Genomic DNA, 25,592 nt, shown 5'->3' on the forward strand with positions numbered 1-25,592 from the left:
AACAGCTCAATACTTACAACAAAATATAACTGAGTATAGCTTAAAAGCCTTTCAGTACTCACTCTAGACTGAATTATCCTTTTTATTCCAAACAGCAAATAAGTTTAAACAATTGATTGGTTTTCCATCTTTTTATATTTATTTATAAGGCTCAGGTAAAAAACTAACAGGTAAAAAAAGATTCGATGCTCTTTCTCATCGAGTACTCTAGCCACGGCTGCAAACTCCTTACCTGTTTAACACTGTAATTTCTGAACAACTCGGAATATCGGGAAATCCCTTTGCCCACATATTCTCCACTATATATAGATACAATTCTTGCAAAAAAAAATCGATTTCTCCAACCCGGCACACGGGATGACCCCCTTATGTAAAGTACTTTAACGAACACTAGACAGTGACGTCACAAAATTTCAACAACTTTCCCGGTTTCTTTTTCTTTAATTCACGCTATAAACTATAAACTATAAACGTTAATAAATCGTCTTTAACCAATTGGTGTAGTCGGGTAGCCTGAGTACCTCACTTGGCAGCTGACTAGATAAAAGCTTCGAATAACCCCGCAATAGCAAGAAGAAGAAGTAAAATAAAGTGCAAATGACACATAAACATTGGAAAAAGTTCCTCAAATCTGAAATATTTAAATTTGGATAGACGTGCGGGCGCGAAGTAATTAATAATTACTGCGGCTCACAAAAGCAATTTCCCTATTTCAGGGGGTTGGTATAAAATACGAATAAAGGCCAGCTTTTGAGCAGATTAGAGTTTTCCCGCCAAACAAATTCAGGGGTTAGAAACCTTGCAAGTGGCTGCACATTATGTCCGACAGCGAGGATGATTGGGAAAGTAAGGATGTCGATGAGATGCTCCGGGAGATCCAGAAGAAAACCCAACAGGCTTCCATAGCGGTTCCTGCTGAAGCGATTCCAGTTGAGTGTGTTAGTCAAAATCCAGGCCGCCCTCCATTCTTTTTTGATCAAGGTAAAAGGTAACCAAAAATAGGCTACGCTGTTAGCAATAACTCAGCTATTTCGTCTAATAGATTTCGGCGGGAGGTATGAAATCAAGCCAGCATTTAAGAATAGTTCCAAAGGCGGAAAATCAAAGCAAGATTATATGCAACGAACCTCAGCAGGACAGTTGAAAACTCTTTTGGATTCGGATCCTCTTAGAGGATTTATTGCTATCTTGCAACGGAAATGTGGCTTTTTTAAATATTTTGACGAATCAATTCCGCCAGAACATGTCCCTTTAGTCATCCACATCTTTGCTAAACTCTGCGAGCTTCCCTTCGAGGAGCATAGAAGGGATTTCTTGAGAAAGTTTGTTAGTTCCGACAACTTGTTCCGGCATTTGGAAAGCTTTTTCGATTCCGAAAACTATCCTTCGACGGCTATCGATGATTTTATTTATTTGAGTTGGAAGTTGAAGAGCTCAGAAGTCGAGAAACGGAACGTGCGTGTTTTGCTCCAAAAACTTGAAGCGAAACACGCTGATAAGCAGGAGCTCCAAAGAAAGATACAGAACATTCTCAACGCGTTTGAAGACGACTACCAGAAGTACAAAGAAGTATTGGCATCCGCAAATAACTCTCCAGTAAACTTAAAGGCTTTCCCCCTCTAGATCTACCCCACCCTCGATGAACTGAAAAGCGACGCCCTCGGTGATGTCAAGCTCAATATTACGGAGGGCAAGTATCCGTCGGTTGACGAATATGTAGAAACTCATTTGTCACTTTTGCGCGAGGATTTCATTGCTCCAATTAGGGACATAGTCAATGAGTTGCGAGGGTTTGAGTCGTTGGAGGCAGTGTCGTCGAAGCAGCTCTACAAAGCTACAAGATTCGGTGTGAAGCACACAACTTACGGCCCAGCCTTTCTGGTAGATTTCATGCCAAAAGATCGGGGTGAAGACCAGCTACTTCTCTCGGGGAATCATGCATCCATCTACAGCGCGAAGAAGCTAATGTACGGTTCTCTCTTGTGCTTCACGTCCAGTCTACAATTCGAGGATCTGATACTCGGCGTGGTTTCTCGACGCGATGACGAGCTTGTTTCGAAAGGATTTGTACGATTTTTGCCAGATTGCAGTAGTCATTTTGTCTGAAATAAACGAATGTGTTTCTAGGTTCATGTTGAAATCGTTAAGATGTACAACGTGGGAAACATTTTCAACCGTGACTTTATCATGTTTGAGAGCGAAACATACTTTGAGCCGTACCAGCACGTTTATCGGGTGCTGCGTGGTCTCCATAAGGAGAACTTTCCTCTGGCGGATTATATAGTGAACGTTGAAGTATGGCCCTTGCTTGTGATCGCAGTTCAATTCTACTAATCATGGCTCAATATTTCAGTGTAACGCCAGACCTCCCGACTATTTGAGAGGCAGGCTCAAGCACACCTACAAATACCAGGAACACTCTTTCAACCCGCTTGATTTGGAAAGCTATCCGCCTTGTGAAGTTCTCGGATTAGACAAATCTCAATATGCGGCCATCCAGCACTCACTTAGCCAGAAATTTTCACTGATCCAAGGACCGCCTGGAACTGGGAAAACTTTCATCGGATTCAAAATTCTCTCAATGCTTCTTAAAAATGTCGACGCACCGATTTTAGTTGTTTGCTATACCAATCATGCGCTCGATCAGTTCTTGCTGGGCGTCCTGGAAACGACGCAAGACGTTGTACGCTTGGGAAATCAATCGAAGCATGAAATTCTTGATGCCTACAATATACGGCAAATGATTGAACGTTCAGAGCAGGATTGGACTCTGAAACATTGCAGGGAAACCGAGTTGATGGCGCATACGTCGCTGATGTCGAAACTTGAGCGTTTGGAAACAGAAGGTGATAAGGAAGAAAATTACGAGGAAATAATGAGAGTGCAGGTAAGAAAGGCTCATCGAATATTAGCCTCGACATGATTACAAATAAATTTACCGTTTAGGGAGATATACGACGAGTATCAGCAAAACTCCACGAATTGAAGCAAATTTTGGACTTTCAACAGATCAAAGGCAAGAAAGTCATTGGAATGACTACAACCTTTGCCTCGCGAAATCATTCGTTGCTGCAACTTCTAAAAGTTCCAATTGGTGAGTAATCTCTTTGGAATCTTCTGTGGAAGGTGATCTAACTACGATTTCTGAAGGGTAGTTACGAAGGGATGTTTTAAGATTTTATGCATGTTAAACCAGACATCAGACTGTCAATGATCTGATGTAAAAGGATACATCCAAATATTCAATGCTTGTTGTAAAAAGCAATTAAAAGTGATTGAAATTTGTGGAAGGTAAGTAGGTAGGTATCAGTGGCCGCTCCGAGGAGCCCAATTAGCGCTTTGGTGCGCCGTTTTGATGCCACAAACTCCTAAGACCGTGACTGTTATGGGAACAGGGAAGCAGAGTCCAGCCGGCTCGGATCTTCAGAAGAATGGTTTACCCAGTGTCCGCAGCCTGACTCGAGCCAGAGCTGGGCAATCGCAGAGAAAGTGCATGAGGGTTTCCCTTCCTTCTCCGCAGCTTCGGCAATGCGATTTGTAGGGTAAGCCGAGCCTAGCGGCATGGTCCCCTATGGGCCAGTACCCCGTGCAGACCGCCGTAATCTTGAATGCATTTGCACGCGTCTGGCACAGGAGGTCTCGTGATCGGGCTATGTTAAAAGCGGGCCAAATTCTCCTTGACTTGGCACAGCTTGTAAGCCTTCGCCATCTCAGGCCCACGGCTGCTAGGTAGTGCGAGCAGACTCGGCCCCCGACAGCCGCCAGCGGAACACCGACTGTATTCGCCGAGGGACTGCCAAGCGTAGAGCCTTGCCTAGCAAATCCGTCAGCCCGCTCATTCCCCTCTATGTTCCTATGCCCGGGAACCCAGAGGAGAGTGACCTTGAGCGTGCCGCAAAGATGGTTGAGCGCGTCTCTGCACTGCCCCCCAAGGCCTTGATGGCCGCTTGGCTGTCGGTCAGAATGGCTATGTTACGCTTGGGGCTCGAATCACGCTCCAGCCATCGACAGACTTCTAATATCGCCAGTACTTCCGCCTGGAATACACTGGTGAAACCTGGGAGACCATACGACTTGGATACACCGTGTGTATTCGAGAAGACCCCCGCGTCGACTCCATAGGCCGTCTTTGATCCGTCCGTAAAGAATACCGTGTGATAGTCTTGCAACACGCCGCCGGTCTTCCACTTTGCCCTGGTTGGAATGTCCACAGCAAAGTTTCTCGTGAAGTGCAGCTTGCGTGTGACATAGCCTGCCCAGATTTCTCGAGGTATTTCATCTAGGATGTTGCTGTGGCCGTAGGACTTCGCTGCCCAGCATCCGGACTCACGTAGTCTGACGGTACTGCACGCTGCAACATATTTGATGTACATTGAGAGCATCTGCTGGACAGGACTGCAGAGCCCCCGTAGCACCTGCACACGCGGTTCCTTGAATCCTATTAAGCTTTGTTTTATTGTGGAAATTTCGGAACTTTCTTGCCATGAAAACATCAACATCAAGAGGTACTAACTCAACGACTACGGCTTTTGACTATCGGGGAAGGATTCATTTTGTTCACCAAAACTTTCGCGCACGCCTTAGCAGCGGTATCAGATGGTCTCATAATGGTTGCTTTCAACAGCGAAAATTTCGATGATGTCAGCTGGATAGTCTTAGCCAACAGCAATCATCGTACTCGGTCATGTGCTGCGGAAATACAGTTTTGTCGACTATAATAGTGAGAAGTTTGTGGATTTCTGCGATTTCAATCGTTCCGTTTTTGCTGGCACGTTTTTAGAGAATAGAGCCTGCCATAAGATTGGTTGGGTTTCAACTGACTGTCAATGCTTAATAAGGCCTGCCTTAATAAGTAACTCCAGGCATCCCGGTTTTGCGCCGAGGTCCACCAATTCGATATCCCTAAAAGCTGTCTGGCGTCCTGACCTACGCCATCACTCCATCTCAGGCAGGGTCTGCCTCGTCTTCTTTTTCTACCATAGATATTGCCCTTATTGACTTTCCGGGTCGGATCATCCTCATCCATACGGATTAAGTGACCCACCCACCGTAACCTATTGAGCCGACTTTTATCCACAACCGGACGGTCATGATGTCGCTCATAGATTTGGTCATTGTGTAGGCTACGGATTCGTCTATCCTCATGTAGAGGGCCGAAAATTCTTCGGAGGATTCTTCTCTCGCACGCGGCCAAGAGTTCGCAATTCTTCTTGCTAAGAACCCAAGTCTCCGAAGAACACAGGAGGGCTGACAAGATCATTGTCTTGTACAGTAAGAGCTTTGACCCTATGGTGAGACGTTTCGAGCGGAACAGTTTTTGTAAGCTGAAATAGGCTCTGTTGGCTGCCAACAACCGTGCGCGGATTTCATCATCGTAGCTGTTATAAGTTGTGATTTTCGACCCTAGATAGGAGAAATTATCAACGGTCTCAAAGTTGTATTCTCCTATCCTTATTGTTGCTGTTTGACCAGTGCGGTTTGATGTTGTTGGTTGGTTCGTCTTCGGTGCTGACGTTGCCACCATATATTTTGTCTTGCCTTCATTGATGTGCAGCCCAAGATCTCGCGCCAATCAGCGCCTGCTCTATCTGGGTGAAGGCAGTTTGTACGTCTCGGGTGGTTCTTCCCATGATGTCGATATCGTCAGCATAGGCCAGTAGTTGGGTGGACTTAAAGAGGATCGTACCTTGTGGCGTGGCAGGATTCGCGAGGTGATGCGCAGTCGTGGATGAGTGTAATTGGATATCGGTCAGGAACAGTCTGTGCATTTAGCCTTCTGTAATCCCCACATGGGCGCCATTCGCCGTTTGGCTTAGGGACCATATGCAGTGGGGAAGACCAACAGCTGTTTGAGGGCCTGCAGATACCCTTTTGAACGAGTTGTTCAAACTCTTTCCGTGCAATAGCCAGTTTCTGGGATGGTAGAGGACGCACCTTCGAGAAGATCGGGGAACCAGTAGTGATAATGTGGTGCTGCACATTGTGCTTCACTGGTTTGGAGAGACTACACTCGGTAGTAATCTGGCTGAACTTTTCGAGAAGTGCCTGAACACGAGAGTCGGTAATGTCTTCTAAAAGAACGGAGAGATTATTGCCTGGGTGAGATACCATTTGTCCCGACGAATTAAGGTTGGTCGTGGGGTCTATAAGGGACTTATTTTGCAAGTCCACCAGCAACCCATAGTGACAGAAGAAGTCTGCGCCTAATATGGGGAAGCTGACATCCGCCAGGATGAAACGCCACGTAAACGTCCTACGCAACCCAAGACTCACGTCCACTTGCCTATACCCGTATGTGTTTATGCGGGAGGAATTTGCTGCCGCCAGTTTGAGCGGTTGTGGGAAAAGTTGATGTTGCCGAGGTACGGGAAGAACCGAAACCTCCGCACCAGTATCGATGAGGTAGTTGGGCCTGCTGAGGGGGTCGCAAATTGTTAGACGACGTGGCGCTGCGTTCTGGGTGGCCGTCGCCAGGACTACCCGCGGACCTAGCTTTTTGCTGCAGGCGTGAATTTACAAGGGATTGTACACTTGGTGGCTTTATCGCCGAATCTGCGGTGGTACCAGCAAATCCCTCGGTCCGTGGACTGTCCTGACGACCTGCTACCTGATCGCCCTTTTCGGGTGCAGACCGTGAGCGAGCTCGCGATCTGGCGCCCGAACGCTGAGCGTCCAACGTCGCCCGCATCTCGGCCACACTGGCTGTTAAAGCGGCTATCTCGCGCCTCAAGTCGCTCACCTCATCCGACGGTGGTTGAACGGCCGCCATGGTTGGGTGTACGTACACCTCCTACAACTGGTCGGCCGTCGCTGCCAGTTCCTCCAAGGAACCGGAAATGCAAGCGAGGATCGCCTGGGTGCCCTCCGGGAGCCGTCGCAGTCAGAGTGACTTGATCAGGTCATCGCCGATCTTGCTCCCACCCAATTGCCTCATTTCGCGAAGCAATTGGCTGGGACTTCGATCAGCCAACATTAAACCCGCCAGCAAGTGGTCTAATTTTGCCGACTCGTTTGCCGACAAGCGCCTCATCAACTCGCTCTTGAGCTGCGTGTATGATGTCGACTTCACTACATCGGACACCAAAAGAATCGACCCTTCATCCAGCCCGACCACCGCATAGTTGAAGCGGGTCGCGTCCGATGTGATTCCGGACATTTGAAACTGCGCTTCCAAATGTATGAACCACAGCTCCGGGTTCCGCCGCCAAAATGGAGGAACACGCACGGCGAGGGCGGTCACTTGTGGGTCCGATGGGCCTGCCGCGTCTTTGTTGTCGATCGACATCTTGACTAATGAAAAGGAAACTTCTTTTCGACGCGAGTGTTAAAATGAAAACGCAGTGAAACTGTTCTTACTACACGGCAGGCCGAACCCACAAATTCCCTCACGTACAAAGAAATCACCACCGAAGCGGACGCTTTTAAGCGCAGACCGAAACCACCTCCCCGAACTTCGCCCAGAGAGCGGACAACCAACGATGATCCGCACCTAAAACGCCTGAACGCCGTCTCTTGTAGCGGGCATAATATTTATTGATTTTTTGTTTTTAATAAATAAATTCAACTAAAACAAATTAAAATTCAATTAAAACAAATTACAACAATGATTCGCTGCTGCGGCGTCTCTGGTGGCTGCGGCGGCGTCTCTGGTAGCTGCGGCTGCTTCTCTGGTGACTACTGCGGCGTCTCTGGTGGCTGCGGCAACGATGGTGGCTGCAACAGCGATGGTGGCGGAGTCTTCGTCTTCTGCCTGATGGCGAACAAGTATTGGGATATGAGAATTTTGTTTTCCTTCATGGACAAATTCTTGCATAAGAACTAATGTGAATTTCTTTTCCTGGATCAATCCAGAAAATGTCAACATGATCCAACTAGGAGTCACAAAACAGTCAAACAACATCGAATTCTCGGCAATGGTTTTTTTAATTTTTAGATCCGTTACTCAAACTTTTTGTTACGGGGTCACCAATTTAACTAAAATAGTCCATTTCTTGCAAACTACAATTTTTAGGTACGCCGGAGCATAGACTAACAGTTTTTACAATCAATACTCGATAGATGTAATAATTAGACTTTATTAATTTTAATGAATGAGTTTAAATTAGTTAAAAACTGCACCGCGTGATAACCGACTATTTAAACGTTAGAGGCAGAAGAGGATGATCTCCCTTCATGTGTTTCTTTCTGCCCCTATCTCATGGCACACTTTCGAAATAAATTTCGAAAGCTGCGAATCCTGCCGCGCCACAACCTCTTGCATTTACTTCAGCATCACGGATCACTTTCTCGAGGGCCAGGTTAAAGAGGACGCATTGATGAACATTGGGCCGCCATTAAAAGTGTTCTTTTCTCGTGCACCACTGAGATCGTCGGCCACGTTGCGATGGAATGTCACAAGATCTGGCTGAGTGCAGAATCGTTGAAGACAAGTACTTGGTTGACCACTTCAAGTAATTGCGGTTTTACCCGGAATCCGAGAAGTTCAACATAATGAACTTCATGAGAGAGAAACATTAATTATTGCGCTGGTCAGGGAAGCAAAATCTGCCATAAATAATAGATATTTTGGAACCGTATACCGCGTCACGGTTGTAGGTTGCTGTAAATCTCTCGATGGTCCGGTCAAGGACGTCAGCGCTCGGCTCAACATTTCCGATCATGAACAAATGAAGAGGTAGAAGGAGCATTTCACTACAGTTAAAACCCGTATTAGGTCTCTTATATGTGGATACGGACGGATACGTAGTAATGAATCCTTAGGTATGCTTTTAATGTTCGCGGAACGTCCACAAAGCTTATGGTGAACGATTGCTGGACGTAATGACGACATGACAATACCCGCCCTGAGTAATTTGGCTCGGTTGAATTTTTCGTGAATAGACTTTCTTGATGTAAGGCGGTCGTGGGTTGATTGGCTACCAAGTCTTGCTAGCGGATGTAATCATCAGTTGTGGGGATGTGATCTGTTTTTTCGCTAGCTGGCTGACGTTCAAATCAGCTGATGGAGAGTAGCAAAAGAAACCCTCCTAATACGCTTCACAACAGATCTGATTGTTGTAAGGTTGGGTAAGCCATTTTTAAGAGAATCCACAAGAAAAAATATATGAATGCATGTATTCCGCAATCAAAATTAGGCAGAATCATAATCATGATTACGATTATGGCTGCAATTATATTTAGAAATGAGCGTGATTTTTTGATTACACGATTGTAATCGTAATCACGGGGCATTATTATAATCATTCTCCTTTGTCTTCAGCCTTTGTCGGGTTCACAAACGGGTTCGGCTCGTGTGATCGGTTTTGCCATTTGATTCTATCAAATGCCTGATCTGGGTGCAATCGCGAGGCTTTTAAATCCCTATCCAGCGTATCAAACCACCGTTGTTTCGGTCGGCCTTTTGGTCGTTTACAATCGATTTCGATGCTCAGACCAATCTTAGCAAGTGAATTCTTGTTAGCGCCAATTACGAGACCATACCATCGAAGATGCCTCGTTCGCAATTTTTCCACGATCGTTGCAACTTCATATCGATCGTGGATATCCTCATTTCGGATGTGACCAAAACGTGTCACACTAATAGTCCAATGCTATTACAGTAAGACGCCGTTCATTGTCTTTTATAGTCGGCCAACACTCAGAACCATAGAGAGCGACAGGAAAGACGACATTGCGGTAAATTTTAGATTTGAGACGGTCATTGATACGTCGATCACAAAGTCACGGTTGTCAAAAATTCAGTTTTATTCAGATTGAATCTGAGACCGTATTTCATGAGGATCACTCCATTTTTGGACAAGTTGTTCGAAATCATTTTTGCTATTGGATGCTAGGAAAACATCATCTGCATAAAGCAGTGTATAGGGCGCTAGAAGTTCGATGTCCATAACAAGCACAAAGAGGAGTGGTGAGAGGGTGATTCCTTGATGAACACCAACAGAGACACGAAGCGGTTTTGATACATCCGCCACATTTCGAACTTTACTTCTCGAATCGTAGTAAAGCAATTGAACCCAGCGCAAGAGTTCTTCTGGTACTAATTGTTGTCGTGAGAACATACTAGATGAGTTGACTTGTGGTAGAGGCGTTTCTTTTCACGGACTTTCATTTCAACATCGTCATTTCAAAGCCAAGTATATCGGTTGATGTACCGCTTATCTGACTTTATGACCTCAAGGACTGCAGAGGCCACTTTATAGATCGTGTCTTTAATTTGGTTCCAAGATTCTTCAACATTCGTAATGGTTGGTAATTGCGTAAGTGAGATCATCTCCTCTTTCTTCTTACGAAATCTCCACCTTTTAATGCGTGACGGACCAGTGCATTCCTCACACTGTTTCTTCGGTGGCTCGATTCGCAGGCCGGCAATCAACGGCCGATGTTGAGATGTGATGGTTTCATAGGAAACGGCTTTGCAATCAGTGACGGTGGTAAAATTTCGGCGTGTTATGCGAATATAGTTCTCCTTATAAAATGTGGGAAGATGAGACAATCGTTTGATGAATCATGTATTCATAAGTACAAGGTCATGGGTGTACACAAAATTGATTATACACTCACCACCTTCTCTGCGCGTTCCAAACCCCTTTCCCCATGGCACCTGTTACCGTCTGCCTTTTCACCCGCATGCCTATTAAGGTCGTCTGCAATGATAATATGGTCATCAGCAGGCACGTTACAAGTCTTTTCATCGAGAAGTAGGCAGAAGGCATCTTTCTCGGCATCAGATCGACCTGTCTGGGATGCGTATGCCACGAAGAAGTAAATAGTACGATCACGGTGAGCTTCATCAGCTGATCATCAAATCGTTCGACTTCTTTAATGCCATCACGGAAACCCTCTGAGATGGCAATGCCAATACGGCGTCGATGTGTGGGCTACCAAAATAGAGAACTTTGTATCCATTTTTACCGAGTTTGTGTTCTATGTCGCAACTTTTGGCACCAGACCATCGGATTTCTTGCAGAGCGCAGATATCAATACACCTTTTCCGAAGGACTCTTGGGAGTTTCTCGGTCTTTCCAGTTAGGGTGCCAACATTTAGCGTGCAGGCACATATTTGTTTTGTTTGGACTAATTTACTTGCGCCCTGACGCCGTCCATACGTCAAGAACCATTGTCCATTTTTCGACAGGATCGGGGCTCGTCCTGTCGCGTCGACGCATTTCTCGGAGACTTAGGCCCCAAGACGATAATTTTGTTTTTAACGACATTGGATGCATTATTATAGTCGGTTTTTCGTGGGAACTATCACCAAGCAAGATCAGGTAGAATTTAGCATAATGCAATAACTCTAGTTATAGCTAGTTCATTTACGCCACTGTATTTTGTACGAGTTCCAACAAGGGAAAAATGCTACAGAAGCGTGTTGAAATTTAGTGAAAGTTTTTGGTGCAGGTTCAGTTTCTGATAGAACGTGAGAAATTTGAAGCAGGTGATTTTGTCCTTTGTGAGAAGCCACGTTCAGGACGGCCATCTTTGATCGATGACGATATTATCACGACTATGATAGATCCCTTTTTGACAACGTCGGAGATTTCAGAGAGGTTGAGTTCTTCTACTATCTAGCAGCCGCGGGCCTGAGATGGCGAAGGCTTACAAGCTGTGCCAAGTCAAGGAAAATTTGGCCCGCTCCTGTGCCAGACGCGTGAAAATGCATTCAAGATTACGGCGGTCTGCACGGGGCACTGGCCCATAGGGAATCATGCCGCTAGGCTCGGCATACCCTACAACTCGCATTGCCGAAGCTGCGGAGAAGGAAGGGAAGCCCTCATGCACTTTCTCTGCGATTGCCCAGCTCTGGCTAGAGTCAGTCTGCGGACACTGGGTAAACCATTCTTTGGGGACCTCAGAGAGATTTCTAGCTGCAGGGTCGTAGAGCTGCTTTCCTTCGTGAATGCTACGGACTGGCTCTGAAGATCCGAGTCGGCTGGACTCTGCCTCCCTGCTCCCATAACAACAAGCACGGTCTTAGGAGTTTGTGGCATCAAAACGGCGCACCAAAGCGTTAATTGGGCTCCTCGGAGCGGCCACTGATACCTACCTACCTTCTGAGTCACTACACACCAAGAGATGTTTGCAATCATTAAATACTACGGGAGTGATGAACCAAGGGGTCCCCTCTTCGGTGGAGATGAAATGCGTTAGACAATACTTTCCCGTGATGCATTTCGAATATAAAAGACCAATAAATGTTCTTTTATAGCGTCTGTTCCCTTGCGAGTGCAATACCGACAGACGGGCGAAAGATAAGCGACCATCCGATGGTGGTCCCTTTCGCGGTCGCACAAGATAACTTCTAAATTTAGTACTGATCGCGATGTGGTCGATCCGATAAGATGTTCGTTGTCCTTCAGTCGAAACACAACTGACTCTATGGCAGGCTCTGTATTCGAATAGTATGCCGCCGATGTATTGGACACCACTGTTATGCCTTCTCATCAGATGTACTAGGGAGATATTGTCAGGGCCCACCTTGGGATTCATGTTACCTAGGGACCCTCTCCTGAACTATGTGTGATTGCTCATAGAAAGCATCCTTTTCCACTATGTCGGAAATTTCCGTGTTTAGCAATGCACAATTGCGATCTTCTTTAATCTGGATCGGAATCTTGCAGTCAAGTTCCTGTCAGAAACCGGCTGATAGGCCAAACAACTGCGTCTTGCGGTGGTCGTCAGCAACATTCCGATAGCGTATTTGCGTCTGTTAATACTACATTTTCCAGGGTCCAAAATCACAGTACCACAAAGAGAGGGAGGGCTGTTGTCCTGAGTTCCACTATCTCAATTCGCTTAGGTCTAGCTTATGCGATATATATCTTGGGAGCCCTCGCTACCGTTGTCAGGAAGCATGTGCACATTCCAGGAATCAATCATAAACCATTTTCGATAGACAAAGGTCATAGCCGTGAGGTCGGATCCTATCCGAGGCGTTGACGATGTTTCGTAAGCAGTTTCGTAGTTTCAAAAATTTCAGGTTGCTACCCCACAAGTTTCTATCCCTTTTAATGGTCTTTTACAACAAATACTTTGAGTGTGGATTTAACCCCAACTTATAGAACAGCGTTGCTATGAAATTTATTCGAATTTTTTTTTGGGCTCGCCTGGGGTGTCGCAACAACAATGCAGCTATTCCGCCTCCTTGAATTCATTTGTTTAAACAGAATTTTGAAGCTACAACCTAGTGAATATCCCACTCGTAACTTCTTGTTACAGTCATTGTTGAGGAAGCCGCGGAGGTACTGGAATCGCATATCATCGCAGCCATAACACAATCAACAGAACATCTTATACTCATTGGTGATCATCAGCAATTGCGTCCCACAACCAGCGTCTATAGGCTAAGTGAAAAATATAAAATGAATATTTCCCTTTTCGAAAGAATGATAAAGAACAAACTCCATAGCGTATGCTTGAATACGCAGCATCGAATGCGTCCAGATATAGCAAACCTCTTACGTCCTACAATTTATGAAGATCTGAATGATGCAGACATAGTCCGGCAATATAAAGACATTCGGGGGATGTCTAAAAATATGTTCTTCGTTAACCATGATTTTAAGGAATTGAAGGTGAGATATTGAGACATTGGTGGGAGCGTCATTTAATTTTCTTCTTCGAACTCTTTCAGGCTTCTGAAAGAAACACCAAGAAAAATGTACATGAAGTCCTGTTTTTATTATCGCTAGCGGATTACTTACTTTCACAAGGCTACAATCCCCAGGACATTGTAATTCTTTGTACCTACAACGGACAAGCTTTCGAATTTATAAGTGTATGTGAGAAATATTATCAAATTCTTATCCTACGATACATATACAATCTCGCCCAGTAATTTCCCTTCTTGATTCTGAATTCTGATTTTAAAGGAGATCAAAAGACGCGGGAAGATAGCAACCATCCGAGTTTCGGTTGTTGATAATTTTCAAGGTGAAGAAAGCAAAATAATCCTATTGTCTTTGGTCCGCAAAAACGACGAGAACAATATTGGTTTCTTAGCAATGAAGAATCGCATCTGCGTTGCTTTGTCAAGAGCTAAAGAAGGTTTCTACGCTATAGGCGCTATCGATTTTTTGGCACGCAATAATTCAATATGGAGAAAGGTGAAAGCAACTTTAAAAGATCAGGACGCAATTGGGGATGCATTGCCTCTGCTATGTAGGAAGCATGGGGTTGTGACTGAAGTAAGTAATGTTTTTTTATGCATTTTTATAGCGGAATTAAGTAATATTATTTCCATAAAGATAGTGTGAAAAAAAGGATCTATTTTGTGCATTTCAGGTACGAACACATGAAGATTTCCAATTTTTCAAGGAAGGGAGGTGTTGCAGGTCTTCAAACGATGCCCAAGATGTGATTTGATTTTTTAGCCCACGGAAAAATGAAAATCTTTTTATGGAACAAATAAAAGTGGGTGTATTGACCGACTTAGGTGTATTGACTCTTCAGCAGGTCCTGGACTCAATACTACTCGAAACCTTTTTGAAGTCACTAAAAAAGTCTCGTAAAAGAAAAGATATCTTTTTTGTTATTATTTATTATGACTGGTTGGAATGTGAATGATTTGAGGTAAAACCATCGAATTTTCAAAGCCAATAAAAATATTTTAACAAAAAGACGTACTTTAGATTGAAGTTTAAAATTACTAAAACTGCCGCTGATTCCAATACAATTTTTTACTGGCCAAAGTAGAGAGTGGAGCCAGTTCATTGAGTTGTTCAAGGCTGTGATTAATTCTAATCCGTCCTTGGGCAATATGAAAAGGCTCGAGTATTTGTTAGGATGCATACAAGAGGGTGCGAAGAATGCGGTACCGCACCTTTATCTGACTAGTCTAGTAAGTCCCGCTCTGTCCAGGATGGCTGTGCCTCTGCCCGCGTTGTTGCGGAAAGTAATGCAACCGGAAGCATGTAGTTTTACGTTGGGGGCTTCCCTAGCCTGATTTCCTTTAGGAGAGGGAGATTGGGATCGGAATCCTCGAGGAGCTTGTGGAGAGCGAAATATTTATCTTTAGAAATGAGCGAATTAGAGTTGAGTGTGAGCACCTTCTATTGGTTATCTAACAATTTGAAGTGGAATTGTAAGTACGCTTCGGGTTTGTCTTCAGGAGGGAGATGGAGGTAGTTGTGGTAGAAATCAGAGATTGTGTTTCACAGGGAGGAGAATGACATATTGAATAGGGACCTGGCTTCCATTGAGAAGCCCCTGGGAATGAAAGAATGTGGAGGTGATGAATAGCTAAGGGTTTCGTGTCTTATTCGACCCCTGGCCATGCGGCGAAGGAAGAGGTCACTGAGGGAAGGGTGGTCCAGTTGGAATGGGGCAGAGGGCTAGGCTGAGAGACATGAACAGCGGAGAGTCTGTCCTGGGGGGGGGGGGGGGGGGGGGGGGGGGGTTTGGAAGAAGAAGAGTGGGAGTGCGGGATGCTTTTAACTTTCTCTTTACATTGGATTGATTCCTTCGGGGACATTTGGAGAAGTTGGCTGGGCGACCCAGTGGGACACAGTTTGCGTATTTGAGGGGCGCCACCGACTCCTTGTCGGCATTGTCTTGTACAGTCAAACGGGGGTAGTACCTAGAGGCGTGCGGGCCAGCGCACTTGACACATCTTAGGTCGTATCCGCAGTTTGGGGAAACGTGGCCAAATTGTTGGCAGTTAAAACATTGGGTGACATCCTGTTTTCTAGGTTTCTCCCAGATAATTCGTTGATGAAGTAGTGTATTTTGTTTAGTTACTATGTTGGCATCTGTCTCGGAATTGAGGGTCACGCGGAAAAGGCTTAAGTTGGTATCGTTGGCTTGTGACGATCCGGTGGAAAGCCTTGATACGCGGATCGGGATAACCTGTGTTAACTCATTGAGTTCCGATGCCTTATTTCCGGGAGTAAATTCGAAAGAGAAGATTCCTCTGAGAACGAGGGTTGGCTGCTTCTCCTTCTTCAGGGTGAAGGAATGACCTTCCAGTTTGATGATCTTGATTAGGTGGAGGAGTTTCTTATGGGTATTGGGGCAATTGAGCTGCACTTTGAGCCTATCGGCATTTCTGTCGGTATGCTTGATAACAAGACCCAGTGTCCTGGCAGTCAAGCCATACAGAAAAATCGGAGGGAGAAAGCTAATTCTATCGGCAGATTTCGAATTTTCGGTAATTGCGTGCGTCATTTCCGGGCGGTGCCCGTTTACAGAGAGAAGATGGAATCGGTTTTTGTTCGCTGGGGGCTCGGTGACCGAGATGCCCGAATCCGTTTGTTTTCGCTTGAGGACAGACTTACCTCAGGCAAATTTGAATTCGTCTTGAAATCCTTGGATGTAATTGACAGAGCAATTGACTTCACCGTTCCGAGCGTTAAGGTGGTCCCCAGGAGGGAAGTTCTGGTCGTCGTGGATGATTATGGGAGGGCAGTCACCGTTAATCATTTCTTCGGCCGTAACGGTCTTGACGGCCGAATGCAGCAGTTGTGTGGTGTTCATGGGCGACTATAGTGTAAGGTGGTTTGGAGTCCTTTACTCGCTGTGGCTTAATGTCCCTCGAGTAAGAATGCTTTTTGCACTTGCTGCGCGATGTTTGCTCCGACTTGACTTTGTTATCGAGAAGGCGCATGGATTAAATACGCGAGAACAATCAGCAGAACGAAGCATTCGCTTAGGCGGACACAAGCGAATTCTTTGAGTATTTCACCTGGATCAAGCTCAAAACGCTAGGCTTGTACTGATGGGTTCCCGGCTTCATTACACAGTATACAAAGTTTCCGAATTTCTTTAGCATACAAGTTTTATGTGGGTGCCCGTTCGACAGTAATCAAGGAATTTGATTGTTGTTTAGGAATTGAGGGATTCCTAAGTTCGCCATCCGCTTAATGGCGGACCGGGCTTCCGCGGTTGTGGTCCACGGAACCCTCGTTTTTAGGCAAGCACCCAAGATGCAAAATTTAAGACTTGCGGTTCCGTCCAGGGCAGAGGCAACTCATCAGACGCTACCTCACCTCTGCCCTAGGAGCAGTGTGATCGAAGTGGTTACAAGGTGGTCCGGTCCGCCATTAATTGGATGGCGGACTTAGGAATCCCTTAATTCCTAAACAAAAATTTTATTTTAGTCTTGGCCGGATTAGGCCTAAAAATATTTTTACAAGACGGATTTGTGTTCGATATAATTCATACACATGAGCAAATACCATCTTGTAACCACTTCGGTCACGCTGCTCCCAAGGCAGAGGTGAGGCAGTGTCTGACGAATTGCTTCTGTCCTGGACGGAACCGCAAGTCGTAAATTTTGCATCTTGGGTGCTTGCCTAAGAACGACGGTTCCGTGGACCACAACCGCGAAAGCATGTTGCTTTCCAACTGGCCTCTACCCTGGATGAAACCGCAAGTCTTAAATCAAGGGATGTTCTGAGCTCTCTCCAAGCTCTAGCAAAGTTGTCACCTTAGATGAGCTATGAAGGGTTAGAGTTGTTAATTTTTTGTTTTTATGAAACCGTAACCTGTCCTCGCCTCTTAATTTTTCATCTCTTGCATTCTCAGCCTAAAAAGAAGGGTGTGTGGACAAAAAAAGTGGGAGCAAGTTGCTCTTCGTTTGGTCTGGTCCGACCTCAACTGGATGCAGACGCCTCAATCCCTAAACAAAAATTTAGCTCCGACCAAGCTTTAGTCTGACGTGTAGACGGATCTACTTTGAATATAATTCGCACTCACACACTCGTGATTTGTCAATTATATAAAGAAACGTTTGACACCTGCGAACCACTGATGAGTTGCCTTTGCCCTGGTACGAAACCTTAAGCCCTTTTCTTAGTTTTTAATGTAAACACTTCAGTTGCACCAACCCTATGTTTTCTTAGAGATGCCTAAATTTTTCTTTGCCACTCTGACTATAGTGAATTCCCCTTTTCTGTTTTGGATTTAAACTATCTTTTCAGCGCAATTCATAAATTCACATGGCATGAATTATCTGAACGGAAGTGCAATGCTTAGTTTCGATAAAAATAGCGCACCACAGAAGGTCAACTTTCGGAGAAGCTTCCCAAAATATCAACTTCTTCCAAAGTTTTGCTTTACTTGGTGCCTTAGTAATTCATTGGATCCACTTTAATGCCATTGTGATACCATTATTTAATTTTGATTATATACTAACAGACATACATACGGAATTATTTGTGGGTGTACAAAACTATACCAACAAAATTTTGCGTAGAGCCGCACCCTATGAAATTTTGTGGATTGACGCATCACTTTGGAGCGTCGATTATGTAGAAAGATTATTCTTCCCGGTTGGCACTTAATATTGTAGTTGGAATTTAAATGGTATCACGCCAAACATACGAATATAAGATTAAGTAAACTATGGGAAAGATTTGTACGTTTATGTACTGGAAATGCCGCAGTGAACAAATCTTATCTGAAAGGTAAGTATTTCCAGGTACCCGATTCAAACTATCTACGTGATAGCACCAATTAGAAAGCTATGCGTGGGACGAAGAATGTGTCAATCAAGCATTCGACACCAGGGCGCTATGCAGATTATCCCTTATCGTCCGCATTGCTTATGAACCGAGGAATGTCTTATCTGCGCGACAGTATCCTTGAGAGCGGAATTCCGGTCATTCTTTCAAGGCCTTATCTTCAATTACTCTTAGTAAAGACAGGGCTCAAGGCCGCATGTTAGGTGATTTTTGTCGATAGCCCTCGTTTACTTAAATTTGAAAATATGTCTTCCGAGAAAAGATTTTCATTCTCAGCGTAAACATTCAAGTCATCTGCCTTTTTCAGTGGATAGAGCTGCGATAGTGAGAGTTGCACAATCTCAAACGTTATGTAATTTTGAATTAGAATAGATACTGATATCGTTATCCATCTGATATCGAAAATTTGCCTTTGCCACTATGACAAGACTCTGCATTGTGATTATATTATTTGCAGAAAAGATAGAAATAAAGTGGCAGCTTCAGTGGAAGTTTTGCTTTGTTTGCTTGTGGTCTTATCAGATGATTTTATACCAATTATTGATAAGGAGAACGAGACAACTGATAGCTTTTCGAATCGAATGAAGTGTCTGCTTTAATACTAGAATAGATAATAATATACTGACCGACAAGTGTTGGATTCCTCACAGCTTACCTTGCGAGAGAGGCGGAACTTAGTCAATCCAAGACAGTCCCAAGCCCGTCTGAGTGAGGCAGGGATAACTCACTACAGTTCGAATGGCCGTGTAATACCCACACGTCTCAGAGTATGTTGGGTAGGTGAAATCCCCTTTGAATTGTGGATTAAAAATTCACTCAAAATATCCTCTATTAGTCGAAGCCCACTAAAAGGGTTAGCCAGCAACCTGCAAATTGCCACCCTGCAAACCGTTGTAATCTTGAATGTTTTAGCATGTGTCTGGGACAGAAGCTCTCGTGATCCGGCTATGTAACTTGGCATAGCTGGTAAGCCTTCTCCACTTAAGGGCCGCGACTGCTACGTAGTGCGGGTAGACTCCGCCCTTGACAGCCGCCAGCGAGCCCCGCCTGGTAAATCCGTCAGCCCGCTCATTCCCCTCTATGTTCCTATGACTGGGAACCCAGAGGAGGGTGACTTTGAGCGTGCCGCCCAGACTGTTCAGCGTGTCTCTGTACTGCCCCACCCTTGTCCTGGTTGGAAAGTCCATAGCAAAGTTTCTCGTGAAGTTCAGCTTGCTTTGGTATAGTCCGTGGGGAATGCTCAGATTTCCCGAGATACTTCGTCTAGGATGTTACTGTGACCGTAGGAATTCGCTGTCTAGCATGTGGACCGTAGTCTGACGGCACTGCACGCTACAACGTATTTAATGTGAATGCCTTGGGGGAGGAGATTCAGGAGTACATTGAAAACATCTTCCGGGCAAGACTGCAGAGTCCCGGTAGCACCTGCATATGCGGTCCTTTGAGTCCTATTAAGTTTGGTCCTATTGTATTTTTCCTCAAAGCCTGTCACCATACAATAGAGCTGTACGTTAGGATTGGACACACCGCAGCGGTGTACATCCAAAGAACCATCCTCGGCCGGAGACCCCATTTCTTTGCAAAGGTTCTCTTGCAGGCATAGAAGGCTATACAGGCCTTCTTACCCCTCAGTTCTATGTTCAATCTCCAATTTAATTTTGGATACTTTACATTGGAGGAAAGAACCGATCTTTGTTCATTCTGCCATGGTAGATGGAATTCAGGTATCCTTGGCTTGGTGGTGAATAGATCAGTTCGATTTTGGCTGGGTTCATGCCGAGCCCGTATCTTGTGGCCCACAGGTACACCTTTCGCAGCGCTCTTTCCATGAAGTCGTTCATAATGGATGGAAACCTCCCTGAAACTAATATCACCAAGACGTCGGCATACGCCACCACCTTCACCCCGCTGCTGTCCATTATTCGTAAAATTTTGTCCATTACTATTAACCAGAGCACCGGTGAGATGGCACCACCCTGGGCATCCCTATGTTTACAGCTTTGGTCAAGTGGTTGCCTCCCAGATCCGACTGGATTATCCTGGTACTTAGCATGGATATAATCCAATGCGTAAGATACCCCGCCAATCCTTGAGGGAATTGGTACTAACATTGTTGAATGCTCCCTCTATATCCAAGAAGGTCGCTAGAGTACACTGTTTGTACTGCAGTGCCCGCTCAACCGCGCCAATTACCTCGTGGAGGGCGGTTTCCGTGAATTTTCCTTTTAGGTTGGCATGCTGAGACTTAGAGAAAGGCATTATCTCCATAATCGTCCTTAAGAAAATGTCCAGGACGCGCTCTAGGGTCTTCAGCACGAAAGAGGTGAGGGTGATTGGTCGAAAGTTCTTCGGGGACTCATGACCGCGCCTGCCCGCTTTCGCTATGAAAACCACTTGTGCGCCTCTCCAAGACGAGGGTACGTATCCTAAAGAGATGAAAGTCCGGTAAATCTAAACAAGCCACGGCAAAACCCTTTCCTGCTGCTTCTGTAGCATGACTGGCATTATGCCATCTGGGCTCGGAGATTTATATGCGGAGAAGCTGTTTATAGCCCAGGCGATCTTATCCTTAGTAATTACCGATTTGGTAGTCTCGCAAACCTTCCTAGCAAGGCTCTGAAACACAGTGCTCCTCGCTGGCGGCTTCCTGGCCTTTCGACTTTTTAAGAAAGGAGGGGTCTTGTGTTCCTTGGACAGAATCTTACTGAGCCTCGCGGATTCCCTGGTGCTTTCGGTGTTCTGACAATACTCCAACCAAGACCGCGTCGTGACGGTCTTGATGGCCGACTTGCACTTCTTTAGGCAGTCCTTGTATCATCATCATCATCATCAACGGCGTAACAACCGGTATCCGGTCTAGGTCTGCCTTAATAAGGAACACCAGACATCCCGGTTTTGCACCTTGCGGAACAGTCTTTGTAAGCTGAAATAGGCTCTGTTGGCTGCCAACAACCGTGCGCGGATTTCATCATCGTAGCTGTTATCGGTTGTGATTTTCGACCCTAGATAGGAGAAATTATCAACGGTCTCAAAGTTGTATTCTCCTATCTTTATTCTCCCTGTTTGACCAGTGCGGCTTGATGTTGTTGGTTGGTTGGTTGTCGGTGCTGACGTTGCCACCATATATTTTGTCTTGTCTTCATTGATGTGCAGCCCAAGAACTCGCGCCGCCTGCTTGATCTGGATGAAGGCAGTTTGTATGTCTCGGGTCATTCTTTCCATGATGTCGATATCGTCAGCATAGGCCAGTAGTTGGGTGGACTTAAAGAGGATCGTACCCCTTGCAGTTACCTCAGCATCGCGGATTACGTTAGGATGCATAATTGGGCATCCCCTTGTCGTAGACCGTTGTTGGTCTTGAATGGTCTCGTGAGTTATCCTGTTGCGTTTATCTGGCCTCGCACATTGGTCAGGGACAGCATAGTCAGTCTTATCAATTTCATTGGGATACCGAATTCTCTCATGACCGTGTACAGTTTTACCCTGGCTATGCTATTAGAGGCGGCTTTAACGTCGATGAAAAGATGGTGCAACTGATGTCCATATTCCAACAGTTTTGCCATCGCTTACCGCAGAGAGAAAATCTGATCTGTTGCTGATTTGCCTGGAGTGAAGCCTCTTTGGTATGGGCCAATGATGTTCTGGGCATGTGAGGCTATCCGGCCTAGCAAGATAGCGGAAAATATCTTATAGATGGTACTCAGCAACGTGATACCTCCATAATTGCTGCACTGTGTGATATCTCCCTTTTTATGTATGAGACAGATAATGTCTCTTTGCCAGTCTTCAGACATTGATTCGCTGTCCCATACCTTGAGCATAAGTTGATGAACCATAAGTTGGTGTAATTGGTCGCCTCCATATTTGATCAATTCGGCTGTAAATTCATCTGCTCCTGGCGACATGATTTTAAAGTCGATGAATTGGAGGGTGAGCATCGAGGTGTGTAAGGCTTCATCCTGCTGACTTATTGGTAAAATTTGCGTGCCTTGTGCGGTTGCTCCCTGTAATTTTCGAGTTCACAGACTTGTTAGTTCTCCTAGACTTCTTTTTCCGTCTGTGAAGTCGCTTCTCCGCTCCCGGGAGTTCGTGATAAGTCTCTGCATGTGCCCGCGTTCTTTGAGAATGCAACATTACTCGGTATGCACATTCTTCCGTTCCGTTGCTAGCTTATATTCATCGTCAAACCAGCCGCTCCGACTCTTTTTGTGACTGGGGCCAAGTATCCTTGTGGGCGTATCAATGATAACGTTCTTCAGGTGGTTGTGGAGATCATTTATTGATGCTTCATCTTCAGGATCTCTGTTGACTGCGGTTATTGCGACATTCATTTCCCTCTTATTGTGTGGATGTGTGTGTTGTGGATGGCTTCAATGTTAACTCTCACCTGATTGTCAGAGAGGATTCTGGGCGGTGTTGTTATTCGAGCTCAGAGCACCATGACAACGAGGTAGTGATCCGAGCTATATTGGCCACCCTATATGTTCTGACATTCATCAAGGTTTAGAGGTGGCGGCGTTCAGTCAGCACGTGGTCAATTTGGTTGAAAGTAGTCCCATCTGGAGAGGCCCACGTTTGTTTGTGGATCGCTTTCCGCGCAAACCAGGTAGTTCCAATAACCATTTCGTGTGACACTGCTAATTGAATAACCCATAGTCCGTTATCATTTGTATTTTGATGTAAGCTATGGGAGCCAGCGTATCGCCTGAATACAGGCTCCTTCCCTAATGGACTGTTAAAATTCCAGACACCATATCTGGGATAGGCTTCTAGTGTTCGTTCTACAGCCTCGTAGAATGTATCATTTTTCGACTCTGCAGTCTTCTCTATAGGGGCGTGAACGTTAATGAGGCTTATGTTTCTAAATTGGCCTTCCAAGCCTAGAGCCACTATGCAGAGTGCATAGCAGTTCGCCTATGTTTTCAAAGCCCATAACAGCAGGTTTCATTTTTTGGCTGACTGAGAAACCTACTCCGAGAACATGGGACAGGGGAATTTGGAATTTGGGACAGGGTATCGGCTAGCTACTTGGCAGCTCCATCTCTGTACAGGGAGCGCACGTTTCATGAGAAAATACGCAAATCGTTATTCCTTTTTCGTTGCTGGGTTCGTCGTTGTGTTATCCATCCAGTTCGAGGCTCCTGTTGTGGCTTCGTAACAAGTTTTTTTTTTCGTGTAAAGTTGTCAGCCATATCCAACCCCCAACCTGGAGGACCAGTTGGTACAATTTGTCCCGTTTTTAAGCGCGGGAGACTCGCCTTCATCCTTCTCCGTATGCAGCTCTTCGTTAAGAAAGAACTCCCAGCGGTCACTACGTGGAGGTGGAGATAGGGTTTGGTAGTAGAATTCTTGGTGTTGGTTCAGCAGGTGTTTCCCAGGTTTTATGCTCCATCGTGGGTACCAGTCCACGTTTCGCCCTGGGACCTGTACTACCCTTTGGCAAGTATTCTTTTTACTGCGATTTAATTTTTTTCTATTATAAGGTTGTACTTCCCCGAAGGTACTTCACACACAAAAATCGATGGCCAGACCAGGATTTGAACTCGTGGGGTGCGATCGACTGATTAGGGTCCTTTTGCATATCTTCACAACTATCGTTCGGGATTCAGCACTACTGACCTTCATTATAGTTTAGCCTTCCAATGCTATAACCAAAGATTATTTTAGATTAGTGTGTCGTTTGTTATCCTTGATAAATTGTCTCCTCCAAAAGATAGAAATCAAACTATTTGGAAAATGTGAAAATTTCAATGTTTATTCACTTAAGATTCTTTGCTCATAAATCATCTCGTGGATTTACAGAAACTTTTCCATTACAACGAAGCCCAGTTGCAGCTTCTCCCAAGCAATACTGTTTACAGACTTGATCAAACATTTCTAGGTGTTCCGCGAGTTCCTTGGCTCTGAGAGCATGGAAGCTCTCGGCAGTACTCGTTGAAATTTCAAAAATCAAAAATATAACACAAATTAACATAGGGACGTGAAACACGATTTTCCGTGCACTAATTTTCACTTTCAACAAAAGCCAATACGGTGACGCGTACCAATGGCGAAGGCAAACAATTTTATGGAACCTCAAATGAGCTATTTGCAGGCACAAGGGTTTCCACTATTATCGTAGATTATAAATTATATGTAACACTATCAACTTAAGTAGGTATGCGGCTAACAGGGATGACTCCGAATTACAAACTAACAACAGGATGGCACATGATGAAGACTACTTCCCTCAGGACTTCTGCTCCGTCGTGGCGGGCGTGATCGATTCGATTTCGAGGGTGGAAATGTAGTATGGCTGCGACTCCCCATTCTGTTCAGGCGCTTGCTCGTTATTCGGCACAGCTACGGTTATTTCTCGCGAATCTCGTTTACCTTGAAATTACAAGAAATGCTCAGGTAAGAAGGCTATCACACGGACCAACGCTAGATGCAAGGAAAAGGACTCAAAAGCGCGGACAACTATTTTTGCAACCAAAGCTACTTACTACAGCAGCAGCCCATTTTGCTCGTTAGATCGTTAATCAACTTTTACACTGGAAAGGCAGTAACCGTCGATATTGCACCGTCGACATACGAATTCTCACTTGTTAATAAGACAGCATGCGAGACGCAAAAGTCTCTGCTTCTTGCTTCATTCCCCGGTTTAAAAAAAAAGCAACCTCGATAGCAGCACGGAAAGCAGTCGAAGCTTATCTACGCGCGGCAGTTATTAGTGCAAAATAATGAGTAAGATAAGTTCAAATAAAAATAGTTTAGCGTCCGAAACCGAGAGATATTCATAGGATCGGCATCCAAATTTACAGCTCTTATCACACTTTATCAGCCCAGGGCAGATGTACCCTCCGGAACGGGTGGTTTCCGCAGTTCGCATACGAAATTCCTTGGGTATCTCGTTAGAGTAACTTTTGCTGGATTTTGTCCCAAAAATCTGGTTACTGCGTCATGGGAGCAGGAGCGGCTCAAAGGCAGTAAGGAACTCGAAGGAACCACCCCTTCGGGTAAACACACTGAGACCTTCAGCATAAGCCATCAGGGGTTTTGCTGGGGAAAACAGAACATAATGCGTACTAAGCCCTGCTTATAAAATTCTATATCTTCCGAACACACTCGTGCACACAACGTTGTCTACATATT

General features: G+C 45.2%; 1 protein-coding gene and 1 long non-coding RNA gene across 2 annotated transcripts; one reads left to right on the forward strand and one right to left on the reverse strand.

Moving 5' to 3' along the window:
• Window positions 1-609: 609 nt before the first annotated feature.
• Window positions 610-14,582, forward strand: LOC119653103 (NFX1-type zinc finger-containing protein 1). Its single transcript, XM_038057618.1, has 10 exons — window positions 610-981; window positions 1,043-1,569; window positions 1,624-2,067; window positions 2,128-2,295; window positions 2,354-2,887; window positions 2,947-3,094; window positions 13,216-13,571; window positions 13,631-13,774; window positions 13,869-14,183; window positions 14,281-14,582. The coding sequence occupies exons 1-10, from the start codon at window positions 819-821 to the stop codon at window positions 14,359-14,361; spliced, it is 2,880 nt and encodes a 959-aa protein (XP_037913546.1). The 5' UTR covers window positions 610-818; the 3' UTR covers window positions 14,362-14,582.
• Window positions 14,583-24,192: 9,610 nt separating this feature from the next.
• On the reverse strand, window positions 24,193-25,367 carry LOC119652785. The gene is made up of 2 exons (XR_005249595.1): window positions 24,944-25,367; window positions 24,193-24,830 (listed from the first exon to the last, which is right to left on the reverse strand). It is a non-coding gene; the product is annotated as an uncharacterized LOC119652785 (long non-coding RNA).
• Window positions 25,368-25,592: the final 225 nt, after the last annotated feature.

This window comes from Hermetia illucens, chromosome 3 (genome assembly GCF_905115235.1).
Source record: "Hermetia illucens chromosome 3, iHerIll2.2.curated.20191125, whole genome shotgun sequence".
NCBI lineage: Eukaryota > Metazoa > Arthropoda > Insecta > Diptera > Stratiomyidae > Hermetia > Hermetia illucens.